This window comes from Camponotus vicinus, unplaced genomic scaffold (genome assembly GCF_025532165.1).
Source record: "Camponotus vicinus isolate PSW18456_S1 unplaced genomic scaffold, iyCamVici1.0 SCAF_2, whole genome shotgun sequence".
NCBI lineage: Eukaryota > Metazoa > Arthropoda > Insecta > Hymenoptera > Formicidae > Camponotus > Camponotus vicinus.
The window spans coordinates 10,288,453-10,313,157 of NW_028141956.1; the positions used below are offsets into that span (position 1 = coordinate 10,288,453).

Consider the following 24,705-nt stretch of genomic DNA (forward strand, 5'->3'; position numbering starts at 1 on the left):
GGGCTGAAAGTCGCTGAATCGGAAATCGAACCCGAGTCTTTCGCTTGCCGGGCGACTGCTCTTACCACTGAGCTATTCAGACCCCCCAACTCGATACTTCTCGGTCGCCTACAAATATATATTAAATTAAAGAATAACGCCATCTTCCGCCGGCATGAATTTAAATAACTATAAGAAATTAGGCTCTGTATATTGAAATATAAACTTAATTTTTAATTTAGTTTGATTTAGATGATATGAATTAATCTCTATTTCTCTCTAAAACGTTTTTGTACATTTAAAACGAATAACTATCGAATATGTTTGAAATATGGTGAAATGAGTATTATCATTAATAGGTGTGAAAAATCTGTGGATATTTCGAAAATCGGTGCAGAACGTGCTATAGTTGGAACAACCTTGCACGCGCACGTAATACATCGAAAACTATTTATAAACGAACCGCCATCGTATTATTGCTCGAAATAAGTTGGGGCGTCCACAGTCTTGACGTCTATCTACGCGGTGTCTAAAGAAACATGTAATAGTATATGTATATGTATACGTATATGTGTGCATTGTATTATGATTTTTCATGAATTTTAATCCTATATTATCTTGCCTCTCAAGTACTTATATACGTCAAATTTAAAATATCTCAAAATTTTTATAATTACAATTCTGTTTTATTTTTCTCGATAATTAAATCTTCTATTTTCATAATTATTCATGTTATTGTATCTCTTAATTAACTAATAGTTTAATTTCTAAAGCTTGATAATTTTTAAAATAATTTAAAAAAATAACGATATATTTATGTATAATAAAATAAAAGATTTAAAGCATCGAAATATTTTCATCGGGCCTCAGAGTTAAATGCGGATTCGATTCGAGAATAGATCTCGTTGTATTTTCCTACGCGCATCCTGTATATTATTTACATGCCTTTTTTTCCTTTCGTTTCCCTATCTTCCTCCGAAGAAGCAAAGATGAGAACGACGCGCGCGCTCTTCCGACGTGAGAATAAAATAAACGAGAGACGTCGAAGAGGCGGACTGTAAAATATATTTTCGAGGACCCACGCAATATTTGGTGACGACAAAGACAACGGAAAACCGTCAAGTTGGCCGTCTTTACAGTGGATCAAATCCAACGAATAATTTTCCTGCGAGAAGACAAAAGTGTGACATATGAAGTGCGTGATAACAAATTATCAATTTGTTATCGTTTTAATAATTGTTATCAAAACAACGTGGACACCGTATCTGTGATTTTTCGTCGAGTTAATTATCAAAATCAGTAAATCGTTTTCGCGATTTATCGAGCAATTAGAACTTGCGCGCGAATAAATCACAAGAGTATCTTATACGTCATATTTTAATAAACTTTCATCGTATATTTTCTAGCTTGAATTATGTTCATGGAAATATTGATTTAAGATGAATTTTGTGCACGTGGACTTTGTTTAGAAACAGTCAAAAGCGAATTTATTTTACTGTAATAATAATACATAAGTCGTAATTTATAATTTCAAAAACCTCTACAGACATTTCGTTCGTCATTTTCACCATGTGATTATTCCAAAAAGAGTGATTTTATTCGACAAAGTATGACATAATAAAGTAAGACAGGAAGAAGCTACACTCAAAAAAATTCCTACGAACATCCTGCAAGAATGCAGCGAATCCTCAGCTTCCAAATGGCCCGCAATATCGACGAGTCGAGTGAATTTGTAACGAAACGATTATGTTGCTCGTTTCTCTTCTCGGTCGGTTTCCTCTGTCTCCTCTGCGGCTTTTTATTAGGCCGCTTTGCCACCGAGAGATCGATGGAAACTCGAGTGCAAAAGACACGGAGCGAATTGGCCGGAAATGGTCTCCGGACAACGGAGCATCTTCAGCAAATGGCGCTTCTAGAATTAACGAAAGCGTCGTTCGACTACGAACGTGCCATGTACGTAGCATCTCAAAATTGTTTACTTACTTAAAAAAAAGTGATCAAAAAATTATTATAAAACTATATAAAAATATCAGTGCACACAGAAAATTTTTGCATATCGTTAAAAAAATAAAGGATTGAATTCTTTATTAATAAATGATTTTAATTTCCTCTCATTAGAAATTGGCAGGCACCCGACTTAATAGAAGCTAACATACGACGCATCAACGGCTTCTTTTCCAATTTATCCTTTGTTCATGAAGTAACCAATTATAGGTTTTGCGTTCGCGCAACTGTTCGCGGCTCGCGCGAATCAGGTAAATTTCTCAATTAAATAACGCTTTGATCAAATTTATTTAAAACTTTATATAAAAAAGTTTGTATATAAAATTTTTTAAAAATTGATTTCTAAAAAAAATCTTATTTTTTCATGATTCAGCGTAATTCATATGCAATTATATGAAATAATTTTTAATAATAATCACAAATTTAGAAATATTTTATATAATATTATTACATATATTTTTTTTTATTATTGGTATTATTGTTTATATTTTTTTTATTATTGGGATTATTGTTTGTTTTATTCCATAATTAAAATTACATATAATAATTTTTAGAGATCGATTATTTCAAATACTTCAATGTCGCGTGTATTTTATTTGAGACAGAAAAATAATATTTTCTGTTTCACAGAATTTCGTCTGTTTATCCTATCAAATTGTTTCAGATAGATACATCATCTTATCGGCTAACGAAGACGGTATCGCGATAGCTCTAGAATTAGCGCATGTCCTGGACAGAATTTATTCCGCGCATGATTGGCGGCCACGACGAAGCCTGATTTTCTGCGTGTCTCTGATATCCTTGGATGTTTGTCCACAGACTTTGCCTACTTTTATACGACGAAAAGTCGTGGCTTACGTAGCCGTGCATGGCCGTCTTACGCGAGGTTTGTTCAAATCTCGAGGAATTCTATGCCATAAACACAATACAGAGAAATTTTCTGATTTTAGCTAACGAACACGTGGCTTTATCCGGATCTGACGTGATACGATCAATAGCCGTTGAAGCCATTAAGACAATCCCTGATCGTAATTGGACATATCTCGAACATGAAGTGTTTGGTCCCCGCCTTTCTCTGAATATTCCGCAAGTGATATTTTTATTCGTAAGTATTTTCAATTCGATAAAATGTATTATTACGCTATATATTAGATCTCAATCGTATACCCTGGCGAAAATAATTATCGGAGCGTAAGTCGAATGTAAGGAAAGAGTAACAGAAGCTTCGTTTACACTTCTGTTACTCTTTCCTTACATTCGACTTACGCTCCGATATTTATTTTCGCCAGGGTATACTTTCTAATTTGTGTTTAATTGATATTAATTAGGGAAAAATATCTTTTTATTAATTTCTTTCTTTTATACAGAACGATAGTAATTCTGCAAATAGTCATAATCAAAGTTTACGGTCACGCGGTATAATTCTGGCACAGATGGTTAGTCAAACTATGTGGCGACTGTCCGAAAGTATAGTTATTGAATGGGATCCAAAGCATTTTAACAAAACTGTTAACGAGGTATTGGAATCAATCGACAACAACAAATTTCAAGACGCAAAGGGTATATCTTTCGTTCTCTATTATTTCTATAGCAAAAATATTTAAAAAACCGAAATTATATATAGAATATTATATTTTCAGAGAAGTTGAAGAGAATATTGAGAGTTCTGCTTGTAGCAGTGAAAGATCTTCATGTAAAAATCGACCAGACGGAGAATACTCAGTAAATATAACAATATGTCAATTAATGATTCAAATGTAAAATTTCACTTTTATATAAATAACGCTGTGTTGTATCACGATTGTAATTCAATTTATTAACAAAATAATCTCAAGATGTAGCATAAAAAATTATATTAATGCGACGATATATTCTAGGTCACTACACGTAAGGATATGGAATGATTTGCTTTTGGACCTGGATAAGATGCTTTTATGCTTCGACGAAAATTTGCATCGTTCTAGAACTGATTTGGCGACATTTCGCAAACAATTACTCGAATCTAACAGCGATACTTTGAATTACCTGGACAAGATGACAAAATGTTACGAAGATGTCATACAAGTTTTACAAGAGAGATAGAAAAAATATAAATATCGACAACATTCATTGTTATGCAATATAATATATTGTTATAACGATGTATATTTTTCATTATTCTATTTTTATATACAAAATAATATAAGTGGCAAAATAGATTGAATTATTAAATTTAAGATATTCTTTGTATTATAAAAAAAATCAATTCTCTATAGAAATATGAAGATTATTTTAGCACTGCTTTACTTTATATTATTATCTGATATTTATTGCTTATGTAGATAAGATGATTTTATTTTGGAGGTAAATGCAAAATATATAAAATACATATTTCTATTTGTAATATCTCAAGTATATATAAATATAAATGCATACATATATATATATATATATATATATATATATATATATATATATATATATATAATACGTATATATGTATATAAAAATAATATAATATATAATTCTCTTATTCCTATTTTTATATATGTTTAACATGTGCCTTTTATATCACATTTCGTATCTCTTTCTTTAAAGCTATAAAGCTTCATTAAATCTAAATTCGTGATTTCATCGTAGAAGAGACACTAAATTTTCTTTATATTAAGATATAAATAATAATTTTTAGATATAAATTTGTATGAATTAAATATGATTTTCACATTCAAATAAATCACCTTAGCCTAATCTCTCTCAAAATTGCAAAGCTATTATTATAGATTTTACATTATACAACAAACACATTAATATATTCATCTTATTATTTTGGTCCAATCATATTGAAAAATTTCAAATGCATTGATTAACTTATAACATCAAACATACAATATATATATATATATATATATATATATATATATATATATTTTATATTTATTATATTATCGCGTTGCACCTATACCATATCTTATTTCTCTCTCAAATTGCGATGCATCAAGTGTCCCTTCTATAGCTTCGCAATTTGGATTAAAGACAGAGTAAGCACTAGGCTCACCCCGCCGCTTTGGTCCAGATCTGGTGTTTAAGCAGATAAAGAGCAAAGCTGATAATACGAAATAAACAGCACCGAACTCATATTTCAGTGCAATAGCGTATAACGTAATCCACAACAAAAAATATAATAAATAAATCACTTTGGTTATAAGTACTGTACTTGTCGATTCCTGTGCATTTTCCTCCAAGGGAATATCCTCTGTATCCTGGATATCTAGCTGCTGTTCACATAGTTTAACCTTGAAACAAAGAAAATTATAATTTTTATAAAATTTTTTATATAATTTTTAGAAAAGAAAGAGAACCGAAAACTTTACAAATCGAGGTTATAATCCGGTATAACCTCACCTCTTCGTCTTTCGTTAATTCTCTGGCAGATTTTTCGCTCCCATCATTTCGATTCCACGGAAGTGCGTTTATCACGGTGCTCTTGATCGTCTCTGTCATCTTCTCCCTATGTTTCTTGCGCCGGTAAGCTTCTAATCTCTCATTTATCGACATTGTGATAAAGCGCGATCATAACGAATACATCGTGATGACGTTTACACTACTCGACGCATCAGCTGTTCGATTCAGCTGTTCAGCTGTCATGGACGCCGCTGACTTTACATCGCTCGCGACTCGACTATACATCGAGATAACTCGAATGGGTGTCCAATTTTTTTCTCTTATGTCACAAATTATTTGTATAAATCTCTCTATTAAAAAAGAAAACTGATTTGATAAACAGCTAATTACTCAACAATTGAAATTACACAAAAGTTATATTAAAATAGTTTTATCAAAATAAATGATTTAGTTGCGAAAAATCGCGCAGAAATAATAAAAATAAATAGAAGAAAAATTAAAAACTGATTATAATTTTATATCTTTTCTTTTAGAAATTTAAAATTACTGAATTATGAATTCAATTTTATCTTAATTGAAAAACTTTTGTATTTTGAAATACTTTGGAATGTATATTTTATTTCTTCGTCTTTCTTATATGTGTATTTGACAACAAAAAATTTTTGGAAAGATTACTCGTTTTTTTACGTACTTTTGTATGAAGAAAAATGCATTCAAATATTCATAAAATATTTAATATATAGCAAAAATAGGATAAATAATTTTATTTGCTTTTACAATTAATGCAACACTCATAGCAGTATAGTAATAATATCACCGTGAATAAAGGCATAGCTTTTATTTGGCTAAAATGATACGTGTTAGAGTCTAACTAAATAATCATGTGATGTCGATCATATTAATTTATTTGTTATGTTCAATAATTTATATCTTCTAGTCTGTATTTGTCTTTCTGTATGTGTCTATTCGCATCGAGGTATTTCTATTCAAATGAAGGGTTCGTTCCCTCGCTCATATAAAATAAATTCAAAAATATAAACGTGAGAGCATCATATTCGGGTCTTTGTTACTCCTGAGGAAACTTCGAAACTTTCACTCTGCGCAACTCGACTCGCTCCCACCTTCCGAACTGTTTTTCGAGAAGTTTCGCTCGATCACCGCTCAATACAATTTTTAACGAATTTTCTGTATTCCGAAAAGTCAGAATGAAGAAGGAACGCTCGTTGAAGTGGATTCTTCTCGGGAAACGATTTATAGTCTCGCGAGTGACGAGTGATCCGAATTCGGGATCTTTCTTTAGCACAAGGACCGACAACCTCAACTTGCATTTTAATTCGATAGTCGCGTGCAGTTAATTAAGAGAATTATAACTTTCGTGTGACTGTATCAAGAACAACGGAGATCGCATTTAATCTCGATCCCATCGAATCGTGCATTGAAATCGCGCCATCCTTATGCACATGCATTCGCGCATGGAATCGCACCAGTTTTATGTAACTGCATAGCGCAATAAAGACTTTGTAAAAACTATTCCGAGACTCTTCAGCCTCGTTTTAAAAGTGTCAACGGTTCCACTATTCTCTCATATTGTTCTATCCGTCTCTCTCTTTCCTTTAAATGACTCGCGACCTTGATTGTTTACGCGCTCCAATAATAGTCTTATCTATTTTATCCATTTTCTGTCTCTTAAACTTTGTCCTTCTTTGTCTGTCCTCTGTCTCTGTTTCTCCTCGCACCTTTCGCTTTCTCTGAGCGATATCGGCGACATCGCATTCACGCGAAATTCAAGTCAAATTCGCACAATACGGATTAAATTAAACTAGAGATGTATGAAGCCATGGTGTAAGTAACAAGGTGTGCTACTGCGCAGGCATTTCTACTGAGCAATAAGAGAGCGTGACAAGATTCCGCCATCTTGTATAATTTAAATGGATATTAAAACGAAGATTCGGGCAAGAGAAAGGGTTTTAATGAAAAATCTTTCGTGTGTAATTATAATTATGGTGAATATATTTTTAGAAAATTATAAATACAAACATATAAATATAAATAAACAAATATAAGACACATAAACACATATAAGAAACAATAAACATATAATAAACGATAGAGAATACATAACACATAATAAACAATATAGAAGATATAATAAAAATGAAATTACTTTTTATTTGTGAATTTTGTCATTTTTCTTTTATGTTTATTTTATTCTATTATTTTCTGCCGAAATTTTTTTATTAATTATTCGAAGTCTTATGTATGATCTTGTTCTAACTAAACATAATAGAAAAAAACATAATATAAAAAGAATTTTTTTTGTATTGCATTCACAAAACTCACGAAACTGCTGCAAAACTGTGCATAATGACACTGTGTATCATAACATTTCATGATATTTCGTTTAAATTCAGCGTCGCGTTGCCATGGTGATTTTGTAAGATGGCGGAAACTTGGTGCTGCGCAGAATGTGACCAAAATTCGTCCGAGAAGATAGCACACCTTGTTACTTACACCAGAGACAAGACTGAGAGATGTCATGGCCCGCTTTTAGGTGATCACTGAAAGCGATACTCCCTCTATGGACATTGAAAACGTGGACATGAACTACAAAACCAATATCCATGAATGTTCTCAAAGGGTAATATATAATGTGCACGAAATGCCTGTAGCACCAGAGTATAAAGATCATTATTTTGAAAATAATATATAAATATGATAAATAATAATTTTTATAAAAATAATTTTTATAAATTACTTACCTATATGTGTATGTATGTGTGCCCATACGTTGTCCAAATGATTTTAAATATAAGAATAGACTATATGAATATCGGCATATGTTACCGCCGGCATAGCTCTCAGGTTCATGAGAGTACTGAAACCCCTCCTCACCTGGCAAATGCCGTTAAGGCGGAGATACGGCGAGGAAAAATTGAGGAGGAACAATTTTTTTATTTATTTTTATTTTTTTTAATAGAGTTTTTAAACACAGAATATAATATATATAAAAAATATATATTACATAATTATAATATATACAACGTAAATTATAATTAATTTGCAATTACATAAAAAACACATTACAAAATATTATATTATGTAATATAAAAATAATTACATTACAAATATATATATTACAAAATTTAATGCAGAATATATAAAATACAATGCATTAGAAATATGTATTACAAAATATAATACAAATTTAATATAAACTATAATTTTAAACTTAATACAAAATAAAATTTATTACACGAAAGTGTCCAAAGTATACGTATAATATAAAATTTACTAAAAATGTTTACATAGACCAGACAAGACTAATTAGTGATGATTAATTACACGATATTTATTATTAATAATCGACATAGAATAATAGAATTTAATTAGTTTTATATAAATAACGTATAAACGTAAATAATCGTGATCAAAAGAGTCATTAATAAAATTATTGATAAAATCATTTCTTCGATTGTAAAACAAAGTATTTGCATTATTGACGCATTTCGTGCAGACCATGAAAAGAAATATTTAAAACGTGTAAAGATAGAACAAGCTTTGATGTAAATCAACGATTAAATTACAAAATAAATTGCGATTTAAAATTCGCGAGAAAACGAGACGAATAAATAAATCGACAATAATCGAATATTCAATTGCGAGATACGCATAATTTTTATAATATAATAATCGAATCAATAGACACGCGTGCGATATAATTATTATCATACAAATGTTGACAGACGAAGATATTTTAACAAACATTTGTGATCCGTATTGTTTATGAACATAAAATTCACTGTCCGATTTATTTGCGATTAATATATACGCGACTTTATACGAATTTCACGATTGAGAGTAAAATACATATCCTATTTCTCGCATGATTAGCTGAATAAGAAGAAATGAGCTCTATAAGTTTTAAAATATAATTAAAAATCGCGTTGTGGCCACGTTTAATAGAAAATAACGGAACGAATGATTTTCATTAATATAGTTATCGATCGTCTTTTAAATTATAGAAGAAAATATTTACACTACCAGCATTTTGCACGAACTATTAAAAACAATATTCAAAGACATGGAAAGATAAGCGAAGCTTCAATGTATAAGTCAACGATTAAATTATAAGATAAATCGCGATTTAAAATTCACGAGAAAACGCGACGAATAAATAAGTCGATAATATGCGGAATATTTGATCGCGATACGTATAATTTTTATAATACAATAATCGAAGCTCTCAATAGACACGTGCGTGATATAATTATTATCACGTAAATATAGAAAATCGAAAATATTTCAACAATCATTTGAGGTCTGTAATGTTTGTGAATATGCAATTCAGCGACCGAATTACTGCGAATTTTTATAAGATATGTATATCGCGATTTAAAATTCGCGATAAAACGCGACGAATAAATAAATCGATAATATTCAGAATATTCAATTGCAGATACGCGAGTGACATACCGGTAATCCGATAAAAAGAGGAGCGATCTTAAAAATGGAGAACGATTAACATCTTGTTTCTACATCAGATTTCGCAAGATCAATCTGCGAAGAAAAGTTAAGTGATCCATTGAACATCGGGAACTTCACTGTAGGAGGGAACGAATCCTGGATCTTCCGGACTATTCCCGATAGCAATGACTTCAGTAATAAATCAACCACAATTATCCCTCGTCATTATCTTTAATTCACGAAATTGATATGCATATCAGAAAACATGTTCTTCCATTATTAAGAAATATATTTCTTTATTGAAAATTAAATGGATATAACGACCTTTTATTGAAATGTGATTACAAACGATTATATTTATAAATAATGAAATACATGCATTATTGGAGTTTGTGTTAAATGTGCGAACACATATAATTTGGAGTACCGTTCGCGCGCGCGAGACGAATCGAACCCGATATCAGCAAGATTTAAAAAATTTCAATTCGAACAGTGTGCAAAATAAAATAAATCAAATAATTTTAAACAATTAATTCTGGATTAATTCTCTAGATTCTTATTCTTATAATGTTTAAATTAATAATTTCTTTTCTTTTAATCAATATCTTACTGATATAGGGGTACCCATTCGATTTGTCTCGAAATTTTTAAGTATTCGCACATTTTACGTAACATTCATATATAATTTCGCTTATATATAATATATAACATTATTAAAAATTATAAAAATATTTTGGATACGTGAATTTGTGCATGTATTTTATTATATATATATATAAAATGGTATATACCTAAAAACTAATATTTCAAAATGGCGATGGATGTCCAATATCTGCAAATAGTTTCTTAAAAGAAACTAAAAATTAATGTTAATATCCCCAGCACCTAGAAATAATTTTTCAAAAGAGACAAATTATATTAATTAAAAATATATTCGTTCGTAATCATTTATATCAAAAAATTTATACAAATTAATTACAATATGAAATTACTTGAAAAACTAAAATTGATACACAACGCTATATCCATATTTAATCTACTATTAAATCTTTCTAGCATTATATATATAGACAATAATAATATCAATCCTAATAATGATAGAACATTTTTCACGAAGAAAAGAAAAGATACATTTTTCTCATCTAAATATATATTATTTAAATTAATTCGACATTAAAGAAGCGTATCGTCGTTGAATTACTACCGAAATCATTGCTTTCGGAAATTGCCAGGAAAACCTGGGATTAGTTCCTTCAATCTTACAATAAAAATTCCCAATTTTCAACAGGGCACCGAACTAGACGTCGCGAATGGATCTCACAAGAACCGGTGAGAAATAATTCTCCATGATGAAAATCGTTTCGACTCCTCGGCGGTACGAGCCACGCAACTTTCATTAACGTTTATTTAATGGAAGAAACAATGATAACTCTTTTATTAAAACGACAATCTCGTCTAAGAACGCGAAAAGAACGTGGGAAAAACACGGTGATTTCGCAACCATAATTTATTAATTTATGTATAAATATTTTCCGATACAAAATTCGTAAATACAAATATAACTGAAAAAACAAATTATTAAATTCATAATAATTAACTCGCGATTCTATAATATCGAAGGTAATCGTTAAATTTTGTAAAGTTAATATTTAATCGTTGACTTATCACATCGAATTTTAACTCTCTTATTCGACATTTCTTTATATTTAATTAGCAATATTTAGGAATATTATATGACGAGAGGGACAGCGATAAAATTCTTTTAAAATGATAATCTTGTATAAGGACGCGAAGAGAACGCGGAAAGAACACGGTATTTTCGTAATCATAATTTAATAATTTATTTTAAGAATATTCAGTTCCGCGATATGAATTCATAAATAAATAAAGCTAACAGAAAGCATATCATTAAATTTATAATAATTGACTCGCTATTCTGTAACGAAGGCGTCAGTCAAATTTTATAATGCTTATATTTAATCATTAATTTAGCATCGAATTTTTACATTTTATATAAAAATTTTCCGAATTTATTAATGACTCTTTGACATGAAAATACAAACAGTTACTCTTTTATGAATATTCCAAAAATATATACTTCAGAAACAAATACTTTAATTTAATGAATTACTATTATGTTAATTACTATTATGTAATTATTATACGTATACTTTCGATAATTTTTCATGTAATTTACATAAGAATTTACAATCGTAAATACAATTTCATATAATATAATTATAGTCATAATTGTATTGTATTTTACAATTAAAATATCAATGTTAGATTATAATTAAAATACAATTATAACTATTTATAATTTACAATTTACAATTTACAAATTTATGATGCTATCAATATCAAATAATAATATTCGATTTATTCAAATATTTAATAACATCGATATAATAATTTGATATTGATAGCATTAATATTTGGATTTAATATTATATTTGATTTAATACACATATATTTTGAAGTTTTAAAATAAAATATAACATGTTAAGATTTCTTAAACGTTAATAATTATACAATTTCTTTAATATTTCTGAAGATAATTTTGATAATTTAAATTTCACTTTTAAAACATTTTTATTTTTAAAACATGTTATATTTATTTTTACAACGTTTTTAAAAATAAATTCAACTTCATAAAAATAATATTAATTTATCCGTAGGATTATTGGAATATTAAAAGAAAGAATGAATCTTACTTAATAGCCCTAACAACCCTATTATTAAAGGATTCTAATAATTTTAATAGCTCTAACAATCCTACTATTACAGAATTCTAATGATCTTAAGAGCCCTAACAACCCTAATATTAATAGAAGAATTTTAATGATTTTACTTAATAGCCTTAACAACCCTACTTCCTGATTAACTAAAATTATTCGAGATTTGAGGAACCTATCTCTAATCATCACTCACTTCACCTAATCATGTATATATTTTAGTCACGTGCCCTAACCGCGTGCCCTAACCGCGTGCCCTAACCGCACTCTTCAGGCCAGTTGAACCTACCTTTCGTTGATCCTGGCCACTTTCTTTCTCGATCTCTAATCAGAGATCGAAGAAGGAGATAATTACTCCTTCTTTTGCCGGATAAAGGGCAAAAGAGCGTGAAATATTTACGCTCATTTAGTAACGATCGTTCGATTTCACGATCGTTCGTTAAATGTTGAATATAACTTTATTTTAACTGAAATAAAGCCAAATTACTACAAACTTCTATAAATTATATTTTATAATAAAATATAAAATTAATGTGTGTATTTATCATATTACAAATTAATTAATTAATTAATCATTTGGCTTTATATTAAGTTAAAGTAAAGTTTAAAAACAATATCTATAAACAAATTCTACGATGGATGAGCTATGAGCAATTAGAAAATAAGTGCGTATTATAAGAATAAATTAACATCAAAAATTGATAAAATTGATAATTGTTAATGGGTGTGTCCTTTATTTAATAAATTAGACAAAATCTTTACAAAAAAATCTTTTCTTGATCTCTTCTTTTTTTAATTAATATTTCAATATATTTTCGCAATAGATGTAAAACATAAGTTCGAAAGAACTTATTAAAATTATTTAATTTAATTAATTTGTAATAAATTTAATTATTTTATTTAATTTATTTAATTTATTCCATCCTAGCTCATCCATTTTAAGGCAACGGATTTATCTACAATCTACAATCTACATCTACATCTGCAATTTCTACGAATCCGTTACCTTAAAGTTAAATAAAAGTTTTTTTCACTCACCGGCACTGATGCGCAACAGCGGAGTTGTTGTTATCGAAGCTAGTTGTCTGTAACATACAAATATAAAATTCATTTATAATAATGCTCACAAAATGCAATTAATATTTAAAAAAATTTTTATCGCGCGAAATTTCATATCCGAAATTTTATATCCGATGTGTAAAATAATAAGCAGATAAACACGCATGGAAAAATTTTATAAATTTTTGAAACTGTCTTTTAAATAGAAAATTTTATATGACTTATAAAAATCTTTCTTTTCAATTCATTTAAATAATAAGATCGAATTATTGTTCGTTTATAACAAGTTAACGATTTATAACAATTAATATATAAATAATAATATTCACCATCAGGTTGTTCCGCCGGTGCAGGATGCCTCTCCTAGGCCTGCTCCTCCTCTCAGATCATCAAAATTGTTGCATCAATCTATAACATACAAAAGATTCCAATGTAGCAGCGTTCAAAATAATTAATATTTCAAAAATTATTGTATACATTGAATTTTATATTCGATGCATATAATAATAGCAGATTAATAAAATAATTCTATAAATTTTAAAAAACATTACTAATAATTCTCGTATAACTTTATAAAAGCTTACACCTTTACAAGATTATAACTTTAATTTAAAAATCTTTTTCTTTAATTCTCTCTTATTTAAATATAAATAAAAAAATATAAATAAAAACATCAAATTAATTGTTGCGATTAATTGTTTAATTTAAATTATAATAAATATATTTAATATTTAATATATAATTACAAATAAATAAATTGCTTACCAGAAGGTTGCTCTGCCAGAGCCTGATGCCTCTCCTAGGCCTGCCCCTCCTCTCAGTCTTAGGCGCGCGATACTTAACGGCACTCCCGCACTCACGAGCGATATTTTTATATCGCTATTTTCGCTTTTTTACGCGCGATACTAAACGGTTCCCGCACTATTTCGATACGATAAAAAATTTTCTATTTGATCGTGCGAGGTATATACTTAATATGTATATACTATGAACGGCACTCCCGGTTTCGGTACGAGCGAAAATCCCATTTCACTTACGAGAATCAATTTGGAGCCAACCGGTCGGGATTGCAACGATACAACGAGCAAGGACTAAGCCCAAACCGGAAAGAAGACGAAACGATTGACGGAAATAGAGGAAAATGAAGTTCGCCAACTCTTTTTCGCGCATAATTATCCTATCTCGTATCGAACCTGGACCCGCTAAGCACGATTTCAGGTGCTCCGCCCGGACATATTATGCCTCTCGCGGTTGCTATATGCTACACCAGGCTAGTAGACGGCAAAAGAAGAGGATACCCACATTTTTTAAATGCTTACATTCAGCAATTTAGAAAATAGGGAGGCAACCCCTTTTACCGAGCGAAAATCGTGCCTAGAGGAATCCACTCGACTCCTCGAGGGTTAACACACGCAGTGCGTGTGGCTGTAGACGAGCAAAGAGAAGGGACCCATTGACGACCATTCCGAACAATCGATCGAGTTCTAACTAATTCGGGCCGAATCACTTGACGAAGCACGAAGCAAGAGTGTACGTTGCATAGCAACGTGTGCAAACTCGAAACATCCCAGTTAGTTGGCATCGGAAGTAGAGACTCGTGACAATAAATGAAATTGGGATTTTATATGAAAAGTCCAAAAGTTCCGCGAAAACGCGACGACGCGAGAATACTACAACGCGAAAACGCGGTAACGAAGCGCTTGCCGTCCGCGGCACGTTGACGGCACCGACGACGCGAAAGGGTACTTAGCTTCCCATTCAGGCACCTTAAGATTTATCATAAATAGAAAAATTTAAGATAAACCACAAGGCACCATCCAAGTACTAAGCCCTCCCACCGCGACAAGGTGTACCCCATGGGAGGGTTATATTATATATAATTTTATATATAATATAATACATAATTTGAAATTTATTTTATAATATAGTACATAAATTTAAATTCGCAAATATAAACGATAAATAAAAATATAAAGGATAAGAGAACATCTATTATACAAAGCAATGTTCAAAATAATTGATTTTAAATTTAATTATTGCGCGCAATTAATTTTTACATTTTTACTTTTAAATAGATATATTTTAATATTATAAACTGCGTAATTACAAAATAATTTATATTTCTTATAGATATAAACTTTTAAAAATATGATAAATAAAAAAATTTCTATATTTATATGAAATATTTAAATAAATATATTAATATGAAATGTTTTATAAAATATAAGAAGTATCTGAAAATATTAATTAATAAAAAATTTTATAAATGTTTTAATTATTTTAAAATAAAATGGAATATTTTTTATAAGTATATGTATTACATATGTTACAATTTAAAATCACTATTAAATCACAATCAAAGAAATAAAACAAAACGAGAAATATGTATATTTTGAATATATATATTATTGATAAATAATTTATATATTGTCGCGTCCGCGGAACGCGGTATATATCGAACGCGATATATATCGAACGCGCGCGACACAATCGGCATATGCTGACGCTCGTGCACTCGTAAATAATAACGCGATTTAAGGTGCACAAGAATTTTAATAAATCGCGAGTAACATACAAGAATTCAGAATAATCGTAAAACGGATCACAAATAGACGCGCGTCCGCACAACTTGACAGCTGGACTTAGACTCTCTGACAGTCGTTGTTTATAACAATATCTTGACAACGCGCGCGAAAACGATCTTCTTCGAAAGAATTCAACGGGTGACGAATACATTCAGCGGGACGGGACGCGGGGACGCAACAATATAATAAATAATGAATGTGATAATTAATTTATATTAATGACTTACATCATATCTTATTGATCTATCCACTTCCAAAAGCTCCTTTTTTCTTTTGCTTCCTTCGCTCTTTTCTCGTGGCACTTTAATCCTCGTTGCACTTACACTTATTCACGAAAAGTTCCTCGTTGCACTTGCAATTGTGTTTAGAGAAAGAATTTAATATATGGAACGTCTCACATCACTACTTCACTGCTCAAGAGCCACTGAGCGAATGATCGTAAGTCAGAAACATTACCGCGGTACTGTTTATATCGCCAAGGTTGACTATGTAAAGGAAGAATTTGATAATATATGGAACGTCTCACATCACTACTTCACTGCTCAAGAGCCACTGAGCGAATGATCGTAAGTCAAGAACATTACCGCGGTACTGTTTATATCGCCAGGGTCGACTATGTAAAGAAAGAATTTGATAATATATGAAACGTCACTATTTTATTGCTCAAGATTACTGTGCGAATGATAATAAAGCCGTGTAACGTATTAACAATAGCGCGATACTGTTTATCAAGGTCGAACACGGTGTTATTGATAATTCTATTGATTCTCTCGTTGCCGAAATATTTTCTGTAATATAAAATATTCGCGCGCGGAATATTAAATTATAGAAGTATTTTAATTTATTGATTTAAATTGATTATTTTTTAACAATTTATCACGGAGCCTTTCGTTATGCTATTTATTTGCATCTATAATTCGATTGTTTTACTTTGTATTCTCTCATAATCCAAATTATTTTTAGATTTTCAAGTAGAACGATAAAGTAACACGGATGAAATATATTTGTGACTCTAGGTATTGAAATAATAATTATTTTGTCCGTAAAGATCGCAACGATCGAAGCAATTATTTAACATTTTGGATTCCTATCATTTAATCGATTCTCGATTAAATTGTATATTGTTTAATTAACAAGGATTGTTAAAATTTAAGGTATTGGTCGAAATATAATTAATTCTAATGTTGTTAAAGAAATATTATAATAAGCATCGATGATCAAAAGATCATAATATATTTCAAATCAAAAGTAAAGGCCACAGAACCAGAAACGCTGAACGTATTGCGTAGAAAAAAATTTTTCTTAAAATATATTACATAATTATTGGAGCATATTGCTCATACAAAATAAAGATCGCAAAGAATATGAAAGAAATTCTGTCGACAGACGTTTCGACCTTACTCCAGGTCCTTTTCAATGTCAAAACTATACATACATATGACTGATTTATATTAAGAAATATTATTTTTTAATAATATATTATTAATAAATAAGACCTTGGACATTGAAAACGTGGACATGAACTACAAAGCCAATGTCCATGAATGTTCTCAGAGGGTAATATATAATGTGCACAATTTCTGGTTTTGTTCCGTGCTATGTGCACGAAATGCCGGTAGCACCAGAGTATAACAATCATTATTTTGAAAATAATATATAAATATGATAAATAATAATTTTTATAAAAATAATTTTTATAAATTACTTACCTATATGTGTATGTATGTGTACCCATACGTTGTCCAAATGATTTTAAATATAAGAATAGATTATATGAATATCGGCGTATGTTACCGCCGGCATAGCTCTCAGGTTCATGAGAGTACTGAAACCTCCTCACCTGGCAAATGCCTTCGTTAAGGCGGAGATACAGGGGAGAAAACATTGAGGAGGAACAATTTTTTTATTAATTTTTATTTTTTTTAATAGAGTTTTTAAACACAGAATATAATACATATAAAAGATATATATTACATAATTACAATATATACAACGAAAATTATAATTAATTTGCAATTACATAAAAAACACATTACAAAATATTAAATTATGTAATATAAAAATAATTACATTACAAATATATATATTACAAAATTTAATGCAGAATATATAAAATACAATGCATTAGAAATATGTATTACAAAATATAATACAAATTTAATATAAACTATAATTTTAAACTTAATACAAAATAAAATTTATTACACGAAAGTGTCCAAAGTATACGTATAATATAAAATTTACTAAAAATGTTTACATAGACCAGACAAGACTGATTAGTGATGATTAATTACGCGATATTTATTATTAATAATCGACATAGAATAATATAATTTAATTAGTTTTATATAAATAACGTATAAACGTAAATAATCATGATCAAAAGAGTCATTAATAAAATTATTGAACATTTCTTCGATTGTAGAACAAAGTATTTGCATTATTGACGCATTTCGTGCAGACCATGAAAAGAAATATTTAAAACGTGTAAAGCTGGAACAAGCTTTGATGTAAATCAAAGATTAAATTACAAAATAAATTGCGATTGAAAATTCGCGAGAAAACGCGACGAATAAATAAATCGACAATAATCGAATATTCAATTATGAGATACGCATAATTTTTATAATATAATAATCGAATCAATAGACACGCGTGCGATATAATTATTATCACACAAATGTTGACAGACGAAGATATTTTAGCAAACATTTGTGATCCGTATTGTTTATAAACATAAAATTCACTGTCTGATTTATTTGCGATTAATATATACGCGACTTTATATGAATTTCACGATTGAGAATAAAATACATATCCTATTTTGCGCATGATTAGCTGAATAAGAAGAAATGAGCTCTATAAGCTTTAAAATATAATTAAAAATCGTGTTGTGGCCACGTTTAATAGAAAATAATGGAACGAATAATTTTCATTAATATAGTTATCGATTGTCTTTTAAATTATAGAAGAAAATATTTGCACTACCAGCATTTTGCACGAACTATTAAAAACAATATTCGAAGACATGGAAAGATAAGCGAAGCTTCAATGTATAAGTCAACGATTAAATTATAAGATAAATCGCGATTTAAAATTCACGAGAAAACGCGACGAATAAATAAGTCGATAATATGCGGAATATTTGATCGCGATACGTATAATTTTTATAATACAATAATCGAAGCTCTCAATAGACACGTGCGTGATATAATTATTATCACGTAAATATAGAAAATCGAAAATATTTCAACAATCATTTGAGGTCTGTAATGTTTGTGAATATGCAATTCAGCGACCGAATTACTGCGAATTTTTATAAGATATGTATATCGCGATTTAAAATTCGCGATAAAACGCGACGATAAATAAATCGATAATATTCAAAATATTCAATTGCAATTCATACGCGAGTGACATACCGGTAATCCGATAAAAAGAGGAGCGACCTTAAAAATGGAGAACGATTAACATCTTGTTTCTACATCAGATTTCGCAAGATCAATCTGCGAAGAAAAGTTAAGTGATCCATTGAACGTCGGGAATTCCATCGTAGGTGGGGACGAATCCTGGATCTTCCGGACTATTCCCAATAGCAATGATTTCAGTATTAAATCAAAGACAATTATCCCTCGTCATTATTTTCAATTCACGAAATTGATATTCACGTCAGAAAACATGTTCTTCCATTACTAAGAAATATATTTCTTTATTGAAAATTAAATGGATATAACCTTTGTTATTGAAATGTGATTACGAACGATTATATTTATAAATAATATAATACATGCATTATTGGAGTTTGTGTTAAATGTGCGAACAAATAATTTGGGGTACCGTCTGCGCGCGCGAGACGAATCGAACCCGATATCAGCAAGATTTAAAAAATTTCAATTCGAATAGTGTTCACAATAAAATAAATGAAATAATTTTAAATATATAATTAATTTTAGATTAATTCTCTAGATTCTTATTCTTGTAACGTTTAAATTAATAATTTTTTTTTTAATCAATATCTTACTGATATAAGGGTACCCATTCGATTCGTCTCTAAATTTTTAAGTATTCGCACATTTTATGTAACATTCATATATAATTTCGCGTATATATAATATATCATATTAATAAAAATTATAAAAATATTTTGGATACGTTAATTTGTGCATGTATTTTATTATACATATATATAAAATAGTATATATCTAAAAACTAATATTCTAAAATGGCGATGGATGTCCAATACCTGCAAATAGTTTCTTAAAAGAAACTAAAAACTAATATTAATATCCCCAGTACCTAGAAATAATTTTTCAAATGAGATAATTAATTAATAATTAATAAAATATATTCGTTCGTAATCATTTTTATCCAAAAAGTTAATAAAAACTAATTATAATATGAAATTACTTGAAAAATAGAAATTTATACACAACGCTATATCCATATTTAATCTACTATTAAATATTTCTGGCATTAGGCAATAATAATACCAATCCTAATAATGACAGAACATTTTTAACGAAGAAAAGAATAGATGTATTTCTCTCACATCTATATATATATTATTTAAATTAATTCGACTTTAAAGAAGTGTATGGCGTTCGTCGTTGAATGACTACCGAAATCATTGCTGTCGGAAATTGCCAGGAAAACCTGGGATTAGTTCCATTCCTACAATAAAAATCCTCAATTTTCAACAGGGCACCGAACTAGACGTCGCGAATGGATCTTACAAGAACCGATGAGAAATAATTCTCCATAATGAAAATCGTTTCGTCTCCTCGGCGGTACGAGTCACGCAACTTTCATTAACGTTTATCTAACGAAAGGAACAACGATAACTCTTTCATTAATCTCGTATAAGAACACGAAAAGAACGCGGGAAAAACACGGTGTTTTCGCAACCGTAATTTATTAATTTATTTATGAATATTTTCCGATACGAAATTCGTAAATACACAAATATAACCGAAGAAACAAATTATTAAATTCATAATAATTAACTCGCGATTCTATAATATCGAAGGTGATCGTTTAATTTTGTGAAGCTAATATTTCGTAATAATCGTTGACTTATCACATCGAATCTTCACATTCTTTATTACATATTTCTTTATATTTAATTAACAATATTTAGCAATATTATTTGACAAGAGAGACAGCGATAAGATTCTTTATTAATTCAATCTCGTTTAAAAACGCAAAAAGAACGCGGAAAGAGCACGGTATTTTCATAATCATAATTTATTAATTTATTTTACGATTATTTAATTACGCGCGATATGGAATTCATAAATAGATAAATCTAACGGAAAGCATATCATTAAATTTATAATAATTTGACACGCGATTCTATAACGAAGGCGTTCGTCAAATTTTGTAAAGCTTATATTTGATCATTAATTTAGCACCAAATTTTTACATTTTATATAAAAATTTTCCGAATTTATTAGTGACTCTTTGATATGAAAATATAAACAGTTACTCTTTTATGAATATTTCAAAAATATATACTATAGAATCAAATATGTTAATTTAATGAAATTACTATTATATCATCATTGTACGTATACTTTTCGATAATTTTCGTAATTTACATAAATTTACATAAGAATGTATTTACGTAATTTACAATCGTAAATACAATTTCATATAATATAATTATAGTTATAATTGTATTTTATACACATTTATGTCAATAATTAAAAATATCAATATTAGGTTATAATTAATATACAATTATAACTATTTACAATTTACAAAACACAATTTACTAATTACAAATTACAATTTACAAAATACAATTTATGTTATCAATATCAAATAAATGTACTTGATTTATTCAAATGTTTAATAACATAAATAATTTGATATTGACAGCATTAACATTTGGACTTAATATTATAGCTATATATTAATTTACACATATATATGATATACTTTTAATTTTTAAAATAAAATATAACATGTTAAAATATATCTTGAACATTTATAATTATGCAATTTGTTTAATATTGTTGAAAATAATTTTGATAATTTAAATTTCATTTTTAAAACATTTTTAAAAGTAAATTCAATTTGCGCATAATTAGTTAAATGAAATAAAGTGAATCTTAAGACTTTACAATTCTAAATATAATTAAAAAATCACGTTGTTCGCCACTTAATAGAGAATAACGGAACGAATGATTTTACCAAAGTTCCTCTCTAATAATTTAACTATCTAACTATATCTCTAACTATCGATGTATTAGTAGAGTTTAATAAGATTTATATAATGATTTAAACAATCGCGATTAATCATTAATAAAATTATCCATCATCTTTTTAAATAGTAAAAAAATATTTGCACTACTAGCGCAGACTATAAAAGATAATATTCAAAGACGTGGAAAGACAGACAAAGTTTCGACGTATAAGTCAACGATTAAATTATAAGATAATATTAAGATAAATCACGATTTAAAATTCCCGAGAAAACACGACGACTAAATAAATCGATAATATTCGGAATATCTGATTCCGATACGTATAATTTTTATAATATAATAATCGAAGCTCTCAACAGACACGAGCGCGGTATAATTATTATCACGTAAATATAGAAAATCGAAAATATTTTGACAATCATTTGAGGTCTGTAATGTTTGCGAATATACAATTCACCGACCGAATTACATCCGAATTTTTATAAGATAAATCGCGCTTTTGAATTCGTGATAAAACGCAACGAATAAATAAATCGATAATATTCAAAATACTCAATTGCAGAGGGACAGCGATAAAATTCTTTTGTTAAAACGGTAATCTTGTATAAGAACGATTAAAAACTTTATATTTCATCACGCGATGTGTATATACTTAATATGTATATACTTTAGACGGCAGTCCCGGTTTCGGTACGAGCAAAAATCCCATTTCACTTACGAGAATCAGCTTCGAGCCAATAGGTCGGGAACGTAACGATACAACGACCAAGGATTAAGTCCAAACCGGAAAGAAGACGAAACTATTGACGGAAATAGAGGAAAATGAAGTTCACCAGCTCTTTTTCGCGCATAATTATCCTATCTCGTATCGAACCTGGACCCGCTAAGCACGATTTCAGGTGCTCCGCCCGGACATATTATGCCTCTCGCGGTTGCTATATGCTACACCAGGCTAGTAGACGGCAAAAGAAGAGGATACCCACATTTTTTAAATGCTAACATTCAGCAATTTAGAAAATGGGGAGGCAACCCCTTTTACCGAGCGAAAATCGTGCCTAGGGAAATCCACTCGACTTCTCGACAGGGTTAACACACGCAGTGCGTGTGGCAGTAGACGAGCAAAGAGAAGGGACCCATTGACGACCATTCCGAGCAATCGATCGAGTTCTAATCAATTCGGGCTGAATCACTTGACGAAGCACGAAGCGCGAGTATACGTTGCATAGCAACGTGTGCAAACTCGAACATCCCAGTTAATTGGCATCGGAAGTAGAGACTCGTGACAATAAATGAAATTGGGATTTTTATACAAAAAGTTTTATACAACGCGGAAGCGCGAAAACGCGACGACGCGAGAATACTACAACGCGGAAACACGGTAACGAAATGCCGCCGTCCGCGACACGTTGACAGCACCGACGATGGAAAGTCGACGACGCAATGTGCGTTAACGCATTAAATGCGCGTTCCACATAAGAGCCATTGTGAGATCTTACAATAAAAATCCCCAATTTTTAACAGGGCACCGAATTAGACGTCGCGAATGGATCTCACAAGAACCGATGAGAAATAATTCTCATGATGGAAATCGGTTCGACTCCTCGGCGGTATGAGCCACGCAACTTTCATTAACGTTTATCTAACGAAAGGAACAACGATTACTTTTTTATTAAAACGTCAATCTCGTCTAAGAGGGTGAAAAGAATGCGGGAAAAACACCGTAATTTTTTCGCAACCGTAATTTATTAATTTATTTATGAATATTTTCCGATACGAAATTCGTAAATACACAAATATAACTCAAGAAACAAATTATTAAATTTATAATAATTAACTTGCGATTCTATAATAGCAAAGGTGATCGCGATAAATTGTGTAAAGCTAATATTTAATTGTCGACTTATCACATCGAATCTTCACATACTTATTCCATATTTCTTTATATTTAATTAGCGCAATGTTCAGGAATATTATCTGACGAGAGGGACAGATAAAATTCCTTTGTTAAAACGGTAATCTTGTATAAGAACTCGAAAAGAACGCGGAAAAAGCACGGTATTTTCGCAATCATAATTTATTAATTTATTTTACGAATACGAATATTCAGTTCCGCGCGATTTGGAATTCATAAATAGATAATTCTAACGGAAAGCATATCATTAAATTATAGTTATAATTGTATTTTATACACATTTATGTCAATAATTAAAAATATCAATATTAGATTATAATTAATATACAATTATAACTATTTACAATTTACAAATTACAAATTACAATTTACAAAAT

The 24,705-nt window shown here is 29.6% G+C and overlaps 2 protein-coding genes and 2 long non-coding RNA genes across 4 annotated transcripts; 2 read left to right on the forward strand and 2 right to left on the reverse strand.

Moving 5' to 3' along the window:
• The first annotated feature begins 920 nt into the window (after positions 1-920).
• LOC145966591 (uncharacterized) lies at positions 921-4,359 on the forward strand. Its single transcript, XM_083090791.1, has 7 exons — positions 921-1,932; positions 2,098-2,234; positions 2,648-2,869; positions 2,934-3,088; positions 3,351-3,543; positions 3,624-3,705; positions 3,861-4,359. The coding sequence occupies exons 1-7, from the start codon at positions 1,655-1,657 to the stop codon at positions 4,063-4,065; spliced, it is 1,272 nt and encodes a 423-aa protein (XP_082946917.1). The 5' UTR covers positions 921-1,654; the 3' UTR covers positions 4,066-4,359.
• Saysd1 (SAYSVFN motif domain containing 1) lies at positions 3,677-5,611 on the reverse strand. Its single transcript, XM_083090798.1, has 2 exons — positions 5,365-5,611; positions 3,677-5,255 (listed from the first exon to the last, which is right to left on the reverse strand). Exons 1-2 carry the CDS (start codon positions 5,515-5,517, stop codon positions 4,905-4,907), a joined length of 504 nt encoding a protein of 167 aa, XP_082946924.1. The 5' UTR covers positions 5,518-5,611; the 3' UTR covers positions 3,677-4,904.
• A 2,187-nt stretch (positions 5,612-7,798) lies between these two features.
• On the forward strand, positions 7,799-11,722 carry LOC145966602 (uncharacterized). The gene is made up of 3 exons (XR_014437084.1): positions 7,799-8,002; positions 9,821-10,022; positions 11,117-11,722. It is a non-coding gene; the product is annotated as an uncharacterized LOC145966602 (long non-coding RNA).
• Positions 11,723-13,481: 1,759 nt separating this feature from the next.
• LOC145966604 (uncharacterized) lies at positions 13,482-14,511 on the reverse strand. Its single transcript, XR_014437086.1, has 3 exons — positions 14,388-14,511; positions 13,952-14,030; positions 13,482-13,648 (listed from the first exon to the last, which is right to left on the reverse strand). It is a non-coding gene; the product is annotated as an uncharacterized LOC145966604 (long non-coding RNA).
• Positions 14,512-24,705: the final 10,194 nt, after the last annotated feature.